Source organism: Coenobita brevimanus, chromosome 63 (assembly GCF_032717465.1).
Source record: "Coenobita brevimanus isolate Jiangsu-jjx chromosome 63, ASM3271746v2, whole genome shotgun sequence".
Taxonomy (NCBI): domain Eukaryota; kingdom Metazoa; phylum Arthropoda; class Malacostraca; order Decapoda; family Coenobitidae; genus Coenobita; species Coenobita brevimanus.
In genome coordinates this window covers 39,352,807-39,367,950 of record NC_137016.1, presented here as the reverse complement: position 1 = coordinate 39,367,950, position 15,144 = coordinate 39,352,807, and the positions used below count along the sequence as shown (strand labels likewise).

The 15,144-nt window shown below is 41.2% G+C and overlaps 1 protein-coding gene across 1 annotated transcript; it reads left to right on the top strand.

Annotated features, from left to right (window-relative positions):
* Positions 1–244: 244 nt before the first annotated feature.
* Positions 245–14,759, top strand: LOC145404339 (SPRY domain-containing SOCS box protein 3-like). Its single transcript, XM_080275861.1, has 7 exons — positions 245–290; positions 710–770; positions 3,271–3,409; positions 4,095–4,294; positions 9,264–9,366; positions 11,319–11,444; positions 13,782–14,759. Exons 2-7 carry the CDS (start codon positions 744–746, stop codon positions 14,705–14,707), a joined length of 1,521 nt encoding a protein of 506 aa, XP_080131987.1. The 5' UTR covers positions 245–290; positions 710–743; the 3' UTR covers positions 14,708–14,759.
* The last annotated feature ends 385 nt before the right edge of the window (positions 14,760–15,144 follow it).

The window sequence follows — 15,144 nt, the reverse complement described above, 5'->3', positions numbered from 1 at the left end:
AATGTCGAGATGTGTCATATACAGTAGGTTTAAAACCGAGTTCATGTAGAGATCCAAATCCAATGTTTACGTGTGACCTGAATTTTCCCTGCGAGTTTCGTGAGAGGAGTAACCCTTAAAAAGGAAGGTGTTGCATCGAGATACCGTTATAGTTCATAAATATACATTTAAAGACTTTATTAGTATGCATGGTAGATCCTGTGGACGTGAAATAATTGAGAAAGAGGACTGGAAGTAGGCTGAGCGAGGCAGCATAGCAACTGCAGCTGATCATTTGCAATCTCCAGCAGGTAATGTCAGCATATTTCTTGTCAGTCATTTTTTGAGCCCAACAGTAGTTCATGCCACTTGTAAGTATATTGGTGTATAGGTGTAGAGGACCAACAATTTTGAGTTGAGGTCAGTGATACCGGTGTGATTTTGACTGACGAAGACGAGAAAATCATGATACCAAATGTGTGCAAGCGTAGTGGTAATGTCATTTTGGTTTTCTAAAGGAAGCTTACTGTATTTGAGGGGTTTTATCATTTCATGTGTTAAATGTGTTCATATGGAACAGCAAGTGCAACATGATTTTATCCTTTTTATTACCGTTTATGGACAAGGTGTTTAATTCTTATAAATTGGCATTATAGTAAATAAAAAGTTAATTTTTCAGGGCTAAGATGGTACCATACATACAAAGACAATGAAGTTTTTGCTTTTTCAGGTGTGATGTAGTAGAAGAATTCCTGAGTGACTTCATGCTGTACTTCTCTTTGCTCACTCAGGTTAGTTTTGTCACATTCTCTTATAATTCACACAACAGCTCAGTTCTTTCTGTCTGTCTGTCTGTCTGTCTGTCTCTCTCTCTCTCTAAAACTAAGAGAACACACTTTATTTTCTCAACACATACCAGGTTATGAGATACAGTAATTCCTCAGTTATTCTACGTAATGGAGCCAAAGGCATGCCTGGATAGTGGATTCGTGTGGATAATGGACTTCTCCCCTGGTTCCCCATTGTGCATACCCTGACACTGAATGCCATTGTACAAGGCCACAGTAGTACATCGTACTACATTTATTTCTGGTGTTTTACACTGCTCTGTCTGGTTAAGCAGACCTATAAACCACAGCCAAGCTATTACCCTACCACGATAAAGCAGACCCATCAACCATGGAGAGGCAGTCACCATTGCAGAGGTATACCTTGCAGTGACATGAAAAAAAATAAGCTGACTGGGTGAAAATGTTCGCATGGTCATAATTTCCACCCGGATGCAAAATTTTTTGTCTGAATAAAATGGAAAAATGTACAAGTAATGGTTTTGAGCAGCCAGATCACAGTGTCCGGATACTGGATTGTTCGGATAATGGACATCTGGATAATCAAGAGATTACTGTATTCAGTCAACTCATATATGTCATGGGTTTGCTAGTCACTTTTTTTAAATTCACGGTACTTTTCCAGCCAAACTGTGATCACTTTGTGTGTTGCAGTAACCACTTTGATTAATTGATGGCCATGGTCGCTGTCCCAAGTGACTCATTTCCTAGGAGGTTTCCATGTCGTAGCGTCATTTACGCTAGTCATGGCCGGAAGCCAGTCATAGTTAAGTATTACAAGTCAGTCACAGTGCTTCCCACCCACGCCTAGTGGCAGCCAGGTGCAGTAGTTCACCCTGTTGTCCCCACTACTACCACACTCACCTCATGCCGAGAAGCCGTAGTATGCCTCAAGCCACGGAACCCCTCTCCCTCATCCATCCACACAAGCATTATCATCAGTTAGAGTCAGGTAAGAACCGTCCACATTAACTACTGTACATGCATTACATACTGTTTTGAAAGGGTGTTAATGTTCGCTGGTGGCTAGTCAGATGCAAGTATGGTGGTAGGGGGCACCTTTGCTGAGAGGTTAGTCATAAGTAATTTTGCCCATGTTATTTTTAATTCATGGAATTTCTAAGTCACGGTTGGTATTAAGACTAAAATAACCACAAATTATCCAAGTTGACTATATATAGTACAGTTTCAGTTACAGTTCAATTTCCTAGTGATTTATAAGGTTGACATATGGATTTTATGTTCATTTTAATCATTTAAGAGTCCAGTTCTGAGTACAGATATCCTTCAGCTCTCCATATAGCAGTCTATTTGTTAGCTAGTATGTGTATTTTTTTTTTTTTTTTTTTTTTTTAATAAGATTTGCTACCCAAAGCCCTTCACTTCAAAGTTGAATTTCTGTGGAGGTACAGTATAAAGAACCAACATAATTCAGTGGTTGTGGGTCTGCTCAAACCGATATTTATTTATTTATTTAGTTACTAATCCTCCAATATACGGTACTTAGATCATTCATTCTGGTTCTGTGGTATGTATGTGAGTATTTGCTTATTTCTGTTCTCATTTTTCTTCCATACTCAGTCATGATACAGATGTTACATTCTTTTAAACCGTTATCTTGGCAACATCACACGTACCAATACCTTTAGAATTCCAGACCAAACACTCTCTTTATGAATTCCATAAGTTTAAGCTTATATATTTGTTGCAAGTTTCATTGACTGTAACTTAATTATCAATCATATGCTTCTACCAACGCTTTTTTTCTCGGGTTTTACTTCAGTAGACCCATGCTATATCGGACTATGGTAGTTGGGGGAAAACCAGGTCCATTAAAGCCAATACAGTAGTTGGTGATTTCCAAGGGTCCACCCCTCACCCCCCAGGTAGGATTTCAAGCACGTTTGAAAATAAATGAGTACAATACCGTAGCAAAATAAATGAGTACAATACCGTAGCAAAATAAATGAGTACAATACCGTAGCGTATTGTATTATAAAAATGCAACTACTGTATAGCCATTTTACATCAACTTGGTCCATAATTTTGCCTTTTTGCAACTTATTTCACATCCTTGTTATGGTACTTCTTCATGTTTAGTAGTGTTACATATAGTCTGTTAATTACAGCTCATCAATCACAATGGAAAGAGGGCAATTTCAGGCCAGGTTGAAGTAAAAGGAGTAGGAAACATAAGTATTGTGACCCATTTAACAGACATTGTTCGTTATAGCCGACGAGAGTTTGATGGGAGTTGTGACATCCATTAAATCTGATATGTTATACTGGGGTCTGTTATAATGAGGGTCTTTCATACTATTTTTTCCACTTACCTCCCCTCTCACCTTTTTCCTTCCATGCTTTTTCTTCAGTTTACCTTACAAACTACAGTTCTTGTGATCAGTCACATAAGATTCACATTAATGCCTGTGCACATTTTCAGCGTGTGAGTAAAATGGCATACCAGCATTGTATGATGAGAGATGGGGGCCAGCCAAGTAGTATGGGCTCCCAAAGCAATGCCTTCTGCTCCCACACTGACCTGGAACCCATTGAATGTAAATGTGGGGAAGAAGAAGCAGGTAAAGTACTTATTAATTGTGATATTCCAGTATCGTAACATTTTGGAGCATTAAACCCCTGCAACTTGAGGACATCTTTCAGTTTGCTTTGGTTTATGTCACAAGTGCATTGAAGGGCTAGAACCAGTCTTAGTACCGGTAACCTCCACAGCCCAAGGATGCCTTTTATTATTCAGGCTATCACCAAACGATTATTCTGCTTATTACTGGACATCCCTAGGCTGCAGGGGTTAAAAAGTTGTTCATACTACATCTGTAATACTCTTCAGCTGTATGCTTTTAAATGATTTCTGTTCATAATAGTATAGAACCATATCTTTTTTTCTTATTTCACTGTGATTTCAAAGTTGCAGAGTCTCGCCTTAACCTCGTAAGCCAGAGATAGCCATGCATATGTGTGATGGTATGGCGTTGTCTTTTTCCACAGTTAACATGATGCAGTCCACCAGAATGAGAGAGCAGAGTATGTGTTATGAGTACTGTAAAGCATTACCATAATCATTTTCCAAAGAATGAATTAGTCCTGGGTATCAAATTCTTTTTCCCATCGACACAGTCCCTGCTACTTTTTTTTTATTCCCTCCCCAAGGATGTTACACAGTTGATTCAGGGGACTGCTGTATAAAGCTCCCAGGAACTTATTTGAATGCCTGGCAGCCATTACTGAATTTGACTTTGCCAACAGAATTTGCTTGGGTGTGGAGCTCCCGAGAGGAAGGTGGGCAAGCAGGCAGTGTGGTATTGGGGGCAGAGCGACGTCAAATTACCTTCAATCCTGAGTACAGCTCGGGCACAGCTGCTGTCCGAGGTTTTGACCTACTTAGTCCAAACCTCCATCACTACTGGGAACTCAAAATGACATCTGCTGTGTATGGCACTGATATTGTAGGTACACTGTCATGAAATTACCCTCTTGTTTTTTACCTTTTATGTTATCTAATTTGACTTGAACTTTTTGTTTCATATGTCATTGCTAGATAGCATTAATCAGTGTTTAACTCCTTCATTGAAATGACATGTTTTTCTTCTGTATTCTTGCTATCTTCGAAAGGTTACAGTTTAGTAGCAGAGGGTTTCATGAAGGCTGTATCAAACCCTCTCAGTTGGAAAAATGCCATATGCTTAAAAAAAGTAAGGGAAAGGTAGGTAGAATAAATTGCAAAATATGTGATCTGAATGCGATAACTGAGGAGAGTTGCAGCACATAGGTAACTAAGTGATTCCCTTGGAGAAGACCTTTAGTCAGACACACTTAACCCCTTTTAATCAGGAGATTGAGTTGTTAGTTTATTTTTGCTACTTTCAGGTGACTGCTGAGTTAAGGAAAGGCCTCATATACTGAATGGGTTAATGAGCACTACAGTAGTAGTAGTAGTAGTGGTTGTTCCCTAGGCAGTCTGACTGAACAGCCCCGAGTCCCTAAGGAAGGCCACAGCCGAGACCAGGCTTTCTCACAGAGCCTTCAAGGAGTGTATAGTATGTTGTGTTGTTGGCACAAACGATTGTGTGCAATGCAGTCTTCCATAATGTGCTTGATAGTTGAGGTTGCTATGTTGCATCCTGGACAGGCGTCAGCAACTGAGTCATCCAGCCTTTTCTGGTAACTCAAGAAGGCTGGATGAAGTCCACATCTCAGCCTGGCCAGGTGGGCCCTGTCCTCACGGGGGAGGTAGGATTCAGAAGGGTAGATATTGAGAGGCCGTGCATGCAGCTGTGTGTTGTCATTGAGTGACTGAATGGAGCGGCGAGTGGTTTGAGTGTGGATGTGCTTCTGGATCCTGGTGTGAGGCAGGCGAGGGGGGAGAGATGACAGTATTAGTGTATGATATCGAGTGCTGGGTGTTGTTTTGATGTTCCTTGGTGTGTGTGTGGATGTGCTGCCATGTAGTGTAGTGGATGGAGTGGATTTGTGGAGGCTGTGACAAGAATTTGTGTGCCTCTCATGTCTAGATGATCCTTGACTTTGAGGACTTTGGTTTCTTGGTGTAGGTAGTTTGTAGGTGTAGTAGCTGTTCAACCTGTGATTATTTTTATGGCCTTGTTCTGTATGGTCTTTAGGGTGTTGTAGTGTGTTTTAGTGAGGTTAGAAGCCCAAGCAGGGCTTGTATAATTCATCACTGAATGTATATACTGTATTGTTTGTACTCTGTGGTGGTGGTTTCTTTTTTGTGTCCGAATATTGTATGGACAAGGGACCTTAGGGCGTTGAGTCTTGGTGTTAATTTGATTTTAATGTTTGTAATGTGTTGTTTAAATGACATTGATGGTGAGGTGTGGAATGTGACTATGTTCTGCTGTCCAGTTTGTGAGAACGGTCACAGTAGATATGGCTGGGACTGTATTGAGTCTGTTCATGGTGAACCATTCATGTAGTGTGTTGATGTAAGGGTGGAGGATGTGTGTGGCTGTGTTTACATTTTGGTACATACACGTAAGCATTACGTCATCTGCAGAGGAAGCTACTGCATGTGTATCTATGGTGTGTGGGGTGTGGGTTTGTCGTGCATGTACAGTGTAGATTAAAGAGTGTAGGAGACAAAACAGATCCATGAGGGACGCCGTTTGTGAAGTTTCTGATGTTCGATGACCGACCGGCAAATGTTACTTGTGCACATGTGCCTGCCAAGTAGTTTGCCAACTATCTTTTTGTGTTATTGTGCATGTTTGTGTTGAATATTTTGTTTGTAAGGTTATGGCGGGAGATAGCATCAAAAGCTTTACTAATGTTTAATGTGTGACTAGGAGTGTTCTGTGTGGTGGCCCAGCTGAATTGATGCTATCAAAAACTCTTTGTGTAAGGTCTGTAAGAAGAGTGTTTGTGGAGAGTAGCGGCCTAAAACCATGTAGTGATGGGGCTAGGGGGATGTGAGGTGTTACTGATTGTAATACTAGTCATTCAGTGACTTGGGAGGGGGTGCAAAGGAGTGTGATAGGGCAGTGTGAGGAAGGCAGTGTGTGGTCTATGTTGGGTTTGGGGATAGTGATGGTAGTACCATGCTTCTAGATGCTGGGTATTATGTTGGTGAGTACCTGTAGTTAGATGTGTTGGTGAGTGCTTGTATGCGTTGTGGTCCAAGATGTTTAAGGTGTATGTTGCCTTTGTTGTCTAGGCCAAAAGCCAATGAGTGCCTAAAGTTGCTAATAATGTGCTCCGTCTGGTTGTAAGTGAAGGGTGCGAAGCCTGGGTCTGTGGGGAACTGTCTCTTGCATCAGATGACACGTCGGCCGTTGTGATGGGGGTTTAGATGACTGATGTGTGAAAAGTGATTGATGAGAGTGTGTGCTTGTTGTTTGAGGGTATGGTGTCTGTTGTTGTGATGGCAGCATGTGTTTGTGTAGTGTTGTTGTTGGAGATTGTGATGCTGTTTAGTGTTTTTTAGAGTTTGCTGGTGTTTGTTTTGTGATTAAGTGTTTGGAGATAATTATTTGTGGTAGGTGGGGGTGCTCACCATCTGCTCACTTGATGCAGTGCTGCTCTCAGGTGTCTGCCCTTTCCTCTCCTCCATCCTTCTTTCCTTCCATCCTCTTCTTTCTTTCTTTCCCTCATTCTTTCCTCATGCTTCTGGCTACGAGTCACTTTACACTCCTTCTTTTGTCTTTCTTTCCTTCGTTCTTTCCTCTTCATTCTGACTGTGGGTGACTCTACACTGAGTGAGAAGCCAAATGGTTTTCTGTACACCAGGAAACCATTTACTGTGCTGGGTGGTAACCATATAACCAAATTTTGGCACCTGGTGGTTTACTGGGTAATTATGGCGCTCCAGTTGGATTGAGCCGGTGAAGGTTTATATCCAAGGGGTGGTTGGGGTTTACTGCTCACGTAATGCCACTCAGGGATGAGTGAGGCTGGGCACTATTATCTTACATGTCAGTACCAGCTTGCCTAGCCCCGGTTTCCTATGCTCCTCACGGGACAACGTAGGCTTGGATGATGGAAGGGTGGATGGAGATACTTATTCCAGTTTAGTGTTTGTTGCCCTGATATTGTTTATTTTAGTGTTGAGTGCTTATATTTGTTGCATGGTGTATTGTGTATGGGATGTTGGGGAGTGATGTGGTGTATCAGGTTGATTGATGAGGCCTTGAATTTCTGGTGTGAAGTTGGGTTTGTGTCTCTTTTTGTTGTCTCTAGGGATTGTCTGCATTTTGAATAATTGTATTGAAAGTTTGCACAGCGGAGTTGGTGTTTGTGATGGGTGTACCATTTAGTGTTTCAAAGTGTTGTTCTGTTTCAGTTGCGAAGGCCTCCCAATTGGCTTTCTTATAATTAGTGTATGTGTGTCTGTGGCCAGCTGGGGCGATTCTGGTTTTGATAGTGATGATGATTGGGAGGTGGTCAGAGCCAAGAGTTTTGACCATTCTTCAGGATGTTGTGGGGGCGAGGTTTGAAGAGCTAAAGGTGATGTCTGGGTATTATGGGAGGAAGAGGGCTTGGTGTGGGATATGGGTATGTTGATGAAGATTGTTGAGGATGAAAAAAATTGTCTGTTTAGGATTGTAATACCAGCCCTCTGTCTGTATCAGGGTTGTTGACATGCCAGGCCAACATCTTGGGATTGAAATCACCACCCAGGATGATGTTGGGTATGTTAGTGATGTGGTGTACTTGAGGAGAATAATTGTGTGGTACTGTGGAGGATGACTGGGGTGAATGCATGTACTGTATTGGCGATTGTTATGTGTGATTTGTTGCCAGTGCATATTTTAACTGAGTGTAACGTTGGGTCTGGTTAGTACTTGGATGGGTGACCGCCTGGGAACACCAGATGCTGTTGGCATCCCTACGTGTCAAGTGGGGTTGGTGGAGGATTAGTGCCCCTCCCTGTAAAACAAGTAACTCTAAGCCCTTGGCCACCCCGTTTGGGATACATGGCGTCTGGCAATGAATGAATGAAAATGAATGTATTTCTGCTGTGGTGTCATGTGGGGGGAGAAGTGATTTTGTGTGTGCACTTGTATCTGACAAGTTGAAGGATTGGTGTACTAGGGTGATGAGTCCACTGCCACTGCCATTGGCATGGTCTTGTCTGATGGTGATGAAGTTATGAAATGTAGGTGTTTTTTGTGTTTTGTGCAGTTTTATTTCTTGTGAGATGGCTGTATGTATGTTTCATTGTTTGATGAATTGTGTGAGTTCTTGTTTTTTTGTGTGTTTATGCCATCTATGTTTATATGAAGAATGTTAATGTTGTGTGTACAATATCTGTTGGGTGCTGTAGCACCCTTTAGTTTGAAACATTTTTTCAAGCTGAATAAAATCCTCTAGTAAGAAAGATATCCCTTAAGTGAAGTGGTTTACTACTAACTCCAGTGATGTACTTTATATTGTTCAGCATTATTTTTCCTCTAGACCGAATAATTGAGTTTTGGTGTTACACTTCAAACTGGAAGTGATAGATATAGCCTTCAATAAGCCCTTGACTACAATTTGGTTCCAGAAATTCCAAATCCAGATTTCCAGCGGTACTGTCCCAGTTTTCTGATGGGGCTTTGAAAGTGTAAAATTTGCCATCATAATTTTTTGACAGTAATTTTACTGCCAAAAATAATCGTGGTTAAGTTTCTGGGATTGGCAGTATGTTTACAAAGTGCCATAATAGTTTATAATCAGTCAAGCTGATTCAGGCTGACCTAACGTGATCCAAGGGGTTGATTTCGTCGTTCTGTGTTTTCCTGCCATTGACACATATATTTATAGTGTAGCATATGTAATGAACAACCATGGTGATGTTTCATACCTGCGTTTTACTTTAACACTAATTTTGAATCAATCACCCAGTCATCTTTTGACCCTTGCACTTGTATATCATCTCATAGAGGAAGTGGCTTATGAAATATGCTCCCCAACTCACAGATGGTTGGAGTATGCACAGCCAAATGTGACCTTAGCCATGGTGTTCGGCGTTTCTGTTCACTACTGGGACGTGATACAGAATCCTGGGGATATTCTTATACAGGTACAGTGCCTTCACTTATGTATGAGTTAGTGTAATTTTTTATGTATCTGACTGCATTTTCCTCTCCCTTCCTTCTTTTCTTCCTTCCTCCTCTTTCTTTCTTTCATTCTTTCTTCTTCCTTCTGTCTATGGGTGACTCTGCGCTAAGTGACAAGCCAAATGGTTTCCTGTACACAAGGAAACCATTTACAGCACTGGGTGGTAACTATATAACCAAATTATGGCACCTGGTGGTTTAGTGGGTAATTAAGGGGCTCCATTTCGATTGAGCTTATGCAAGTTTATATCCAAGGGATGGTTGGGGTTTATTGCTTATGTAATGCCACTCATGGATGAGTGAGGCAGGTCACTTTCAACTTATATGTCAGGACCAATTTGCATAGCCTCGGACTCCTACACTCCTCATGGGGCAACGCAGGATATGATGATGATGATGATGATGATGATGATGATGAGTGTTCTTGTTACCTAGCTTTAATATTAAGAGGTACTGTACGGTAATGTATTGTGGTAATGTGTTTGCATCCTTTGTCTTGTCTGAGTGTAGTTTGTTTATGTATTTGTTTTCCCTTTTTTTTTTTTTTTTTTTTTTTTTTTTTTTTTTTTTTAAGATGCACATAAATACACATGGTATAGAGGGAACTGGGATCATGTTGAAAGGAGCCTGATTGATTATGTGCACATAGAGAGGTTAATGCAGGGAATGGTTGCTGATACGAGGGCCGTGAGAGGACAATGTAGAGGTCTGTCATATCATATGATTGTGGTATGCAAGATCAAGCTGAGAGGAGTGAGGTGGACCAGGAAAGAGAGGAGCAGTCAGGGAGAAAGACTGAAAGTTGAGAAGCTGAGGATCACAGAAATGGCAGATGAATACAAGACCAAAGTAGGGGAGGAGTTAGAATCAGTGAACTGGAGTGAAATGAATATGGACTGTGTGTGGAAAGCTAATAGGGATTGCATAGTTAGGAATGCCAAAGCAGTGTGGTGTGGCAAGAATAACAACAAAGAAGAAAGGTATGGCGTGGTGAGATGAAGAGGTTAAGAGAGCAGTGGAGGAAAAGAGGAAGAAGTGGCTGGAGTGGTTACAGGACATGAGTTCAGTTGAAATAAGAACTGAATATATTGAGAGCAAGAAGCATGTAAAGAGACTGGTAAAGAGGAAAAAGGAGGTAAATGATAGGAAGAAAAATGAATGCAAATTACTCTGAAAATAGGAAGTTATTCTGGAAAGAGGTGCGGAAATGTAGAAGTGACAGCGGAAAGAAATGCGAAAGTGTGAAGGATCTTAGTGGTAGATTATTAACCCATGGGGTTGAAGTAAGGACCAGATGGAAAAAATATTTTGAAAGCCTGATGAATGGGAATAGAGAAAGCAGAGCTGCTGTAAGCATGATTGGGCTGTCTGGTCATTGCTACTCTTCACCCTGCCCTAGGGTGGGAAAGGAGGTCCGGATGAGGATGAGGATTTGATCAGATGATGGATGGATGTATATATATGATACCTTTCCTTAAGTTTGTGTAGTTTGGTAACATTTTTATCCCATTTCCTTAATGTAAATTGTTGTATTTTTCATGTATTTACATTTTATTGTTTAGCGTATTTATGTATTTGTATGCCTGTACAGTACTTAACATAGTGTACTTTGTTGATGTCTTTGTATTAAAAAAAAAAAATTGTTAGGCTTGTGAAGTAGAACTTAGATTCCTTGAATCTGTGAATAATTGTTTAGCCCAGTTCGCAGGGCATGGTGTTGATAGTTCCAAAATTCAAACATTCTTTTTCCATGTTTCTGGATGATACCTCATCCCATCCTTAGGTTTCATAAAGGACTGGGTAATTGAGGATTCCATGATGAAAAGGAAGCTGAACATTACAGTAGTTTGCACAAGCAGGTTGCTATATCTTATTGACAAAAAGTAGTTGGTTGCTTAACTACTTTGTATTACAGGGTCAGTGCATCATGGTGGCAAGTTTCGGCAGTATGGACCACGATGGGGAAAAGGCAGTATTGTGGGGCTGCATTTGGATGGATGGCGTGGAACACTCAGCTTTTTCCTGAATAGAAAACCTCTTGGTGAGATGTCAAGATTCTTCTCATCAAGTTTGTTCATTTTTACATTTTGCCAGATTTTTCTCTTTTCCTCTCTTTTCTATTAGTCATCGTTCAATACTCAAGACAGTTAGTTTAAAAGCCAGTACACCTGCTTCCAAGTTCTGTTTAGTTGGAGGGACATACCTTACTCAGTTAGCTACTTCAGAACCAAGCACAAAATACAACTTAGTAAACAGTACAGCTTGCTTCTATGTTAAGCGGCCAGCCCCCTACACCACAAGACATATATTCATCTTATCCAGCTCACTTTCACAGCACAAATAGTCATTCAGTTCACATACTTACATACATCATCTAATCCTTTGTTTCCCCATGAGGAGTGTAGGAGCCCGGGGCTATGCCTCTGTACAGACGAAATCATCTTTAGGTAAAAAAAGTACGGTACAGTAGAATATAAAATGTCATCAGACTGAGAAGGGTAATAAACTGGATTAGTTTTAAAACTAATAATAATAAGAAAAAAATAACTACCAGTTCCATATAATCCAGTTCAAATTTTAGGGGATTGATACTAGAGTACTGTAATCCACCATGTTTAAGCATAGATGACCAACCTGTTTCCCTTGATAGCATTACTATCTATCTATGTATAGGCAGATGCCTTTACCCCATACAGGACGGACACAAACAAATTGGCTCTATGTCACCCTGTCCCCTGCCATTTCACTGCTTTCCCCCCCAACTTACACCCACCTCTCTCATATACCTGTCCACTCCATCCCTCCTTCTCATCCTCAGTCTCCCCCTCCCATTCCCCCTCTTCACAGCACTCGCATACACTCGGTATATGATGTTGGGCAAGTGTTCGTTTCTTGTTTCTTGGTTGATGGGTGATGCAACGTGAAGTCACAAGGGTGGGATGTGTCTTGAGCAGAAGCAGTGAACTGTGTGCCTCTCTTATTCATATATCTCTGATTGGAAGTGTTTCTATTTTTTGTGCATCCTGTTATTGTTCTTTAGGCTTTGTTTTGTGTTTTTTGAAGCTTATCTGTGTTTATGTTGGTTAAGCATAGTTTATTGTTGTTCTAACGAATTGTATGTAACAATTTCTGGGCTTCTTTTATCCAAAAGTAGTGCCTGTGAGTTTCATCAAGGTATTAAATATATGAGATGCCTTTGCACTGATGTTACTTACGTGCTGAGAAAATGTCATGTGTGTGTCAAGAGTAATTCCTAGAACTTTGGTGCATCTTTTCTTTGGGAGCAGTTGGTTAAAGAAGGAAACACTGGGGGTAAGTTTGAGACTCGTATCTGTCTGGAGTGAAGAGGGTGATGGTTGACTTGGTTGGTGAGGCAGTCATTCTGTTTTGTCTTTGCTAGTTTTCTACCGAGTTTTTTTATAATTGGAGTTGGGCTGCTGCTTGTTAAGATTTGGAGTGTTGTGAAACTATTGCCAAGTCTTCAGATTAGGATGGTACTGTTATTGAAGGGGGAGGGGCTGGTAGGTCATGGAGGAAAAAGTTGAGTACAGTAGTAAGAGTGAAAGGACTGAATCCTGTGGAACACCACTGGATAGCATTCTGAATTTTGAACTTTGGTTTTGGTTGAGTACCTGGGCTTGTTTTCCTGATAAGAAGTTGGCCAGCCATATTTTATCATTTTCAATTATCTTTGTGTTGAGGATTTTATTAATTAGGATGTGTTTTGATGCTTAGTCAAAAAACTTTGTTTTTGTTTGTAGCTGTTAGGGTAGTTTTTAATGACAGTTGTTTCTTGATGAAGTTATTCATTCATCATCTAATCCAGTGTTGCCCCACGAGAAGCGTAGGAGCCTGGGGCTAGGCAGGTTGGTCCTGACATTTAAGATGAGAGTGACAAGCCTCACTCATCCCTCAGTAGCATTACATGAGCAATAAACCCCAATCATCCCTTGGATATAAACCTGCACTGGCTTAATCCAATTGGAATGCCTTAATTGTCCACTAAACCACCAGGCACCATAATTTGGTTCTATGGTTACCACCCAGCTTAGTAAGTGGTTTCCTGGTGTACAGGAAACCATTTGGCTTGTCACTCTTTGTAGAGTCGCCTGTAGACAGAAGGAAGAGGAAAGAATGAAGGAAAGGTCAAGGATAATTTAACTTGGAGAGGTGGGTTGTGGTTGATTGCGTAGGTTGAAATCCATGTTGGGAGTCAGAGAGAGGGATGTGGTGGTGGTGGGGGGGGGATGATATTAAAACTAACCTCACCATGATCTGAATGATGTGCATGTTTGAAAATTCACATAATGAAGCAGTATAATGTATTAAGTTAAAAGTTACTTTACAAAGTAAGACTAATGAAGCTTTCTTTTGTTAGGGTTGGCCTTCTCTGGGCTACAGAACAAGGAGTTGTACCCAATTGTGAGCTCTACATCAGCCCATTCTGGTATGAAGCTGGTGACAAGCTGCACTGTACCAGCCAACCTCCAGTTTATGGCATCAGAGGCTGTGTTTCTGCACCTGCGACAGGAAACCAAAGTGCCCCCAGCAGATTTACCCCTACCTCCGGGTCTTCGATCCTTCGTGGAGAACAACTTTTGGCCCTTTCTGCGCTCTTTAGGACAGCGTAAGAAAATTGACCAGGAGTGTGATGGGGGTTGGTTTGCTAGAGGGACCAAGCGCCCACACTCTGCAGATGACTCCAATGAGGACCTTACCAGAATTAAGAGGGTTCGGCGCAGGCTCCATCTCCACACACGCACAGTTTCTTCATCAGATGAAACCTCTCCCTCCAGCTCTCTTAGTGGAGACTTTACTGACTGCAGCACCATGTTACATCCCTCAAGCAGCTTGTCACAGGTGTCAGAATCCTCTTTGTTCTTTGGCGACCCTTCTACTTTAATCTTCCCCCTTACTACTAACTCATCAGTACCTCCAGCTAGAAACTTATTACCTGTAGTATCTTCAGAAGTAGCCTCCTCTGTAATCCCATCTTCAGCCTCTCCTGTGGTCTCAACTGTAGCCTACCCTTTAGTCTCATCTGTAGTGTCAGCAGTAGCTCCTATAAGATCTCATATAGCTTCAGCGTTGGCTTCCCCTGTAGAGTCGACTATAGTTTCAGTTGTAGCCTCTTCTTTAGATTCTCCTGTAGTTTCAAGTGTAGCCTCCCCAGTCAACTCAGCTGTAGCCACTCCTGTAGCCTCAACTGTGACTTTTTCTAGTAGTAAAGATGCACTTCCTCTAGCCTCAAGTTCCGCTTCTAGTGATACAACTGATTCTCCTCCCACTGACCAAACAAAGTAAATTTCTTAGATGGTTACAGCATAGGCCATATTTTTCTTAGTTTAGGAAACTTTCTACCACCTTTTCCTTTATTTTTATTATCTGTTATGCATCTGCATTCTTGTGTATGCAGCTTATGTCTTTGTATTGCAAATCCTTGTTACAACCTGTCCCCCCCCCCCTTTTTTTTTTTTAGCCCTCAGCTATAGCAGAAATTTTGCTTATTATTCCACCATTTCCTCTAAGCATGATTTGTGAGATTTCCTGAGTTCACAGCTCCATATATACAGTATATAATAATCCATTATATTTCAGAATACATCTTTCACTTAAAGTGAGACCTGCCTGTAATATCTGTATTGACATAGTAGCAAAATAAAGTGATATGGACAAGGTGTTAAGGAATCTCCCAAGCTGATGAATTGTGAGCCCAAAGCCCCCCCACTCAGTCATTTCAT

What these genes read in the sequence shown, in the direction of transcription:
- LOC145404339 (XM_080275861.1), top strand. Translation starts at nt 744, where the DNA reads ATGCTGTACTTCTCTTTGCTCACTCAG. An exon ending in ATGTGGGGAAGAAGAAGCAG is followed by an intron (nt 3,410 to 4,094) that starts GTAAAGTACTTA and finishes CTTTGCCAACAG; the next exon opens with AATTTGCTTGGGTGTGGAGC. An exon ending in CTGGGGATATTCTTATACAG is followed by an intron (nt 9,367 to 11,318) that starts GTACAGTGCCTT and finishes TTTGTATTACAG; the next exon opens with GGTCAGTGCATCATGGTGGC.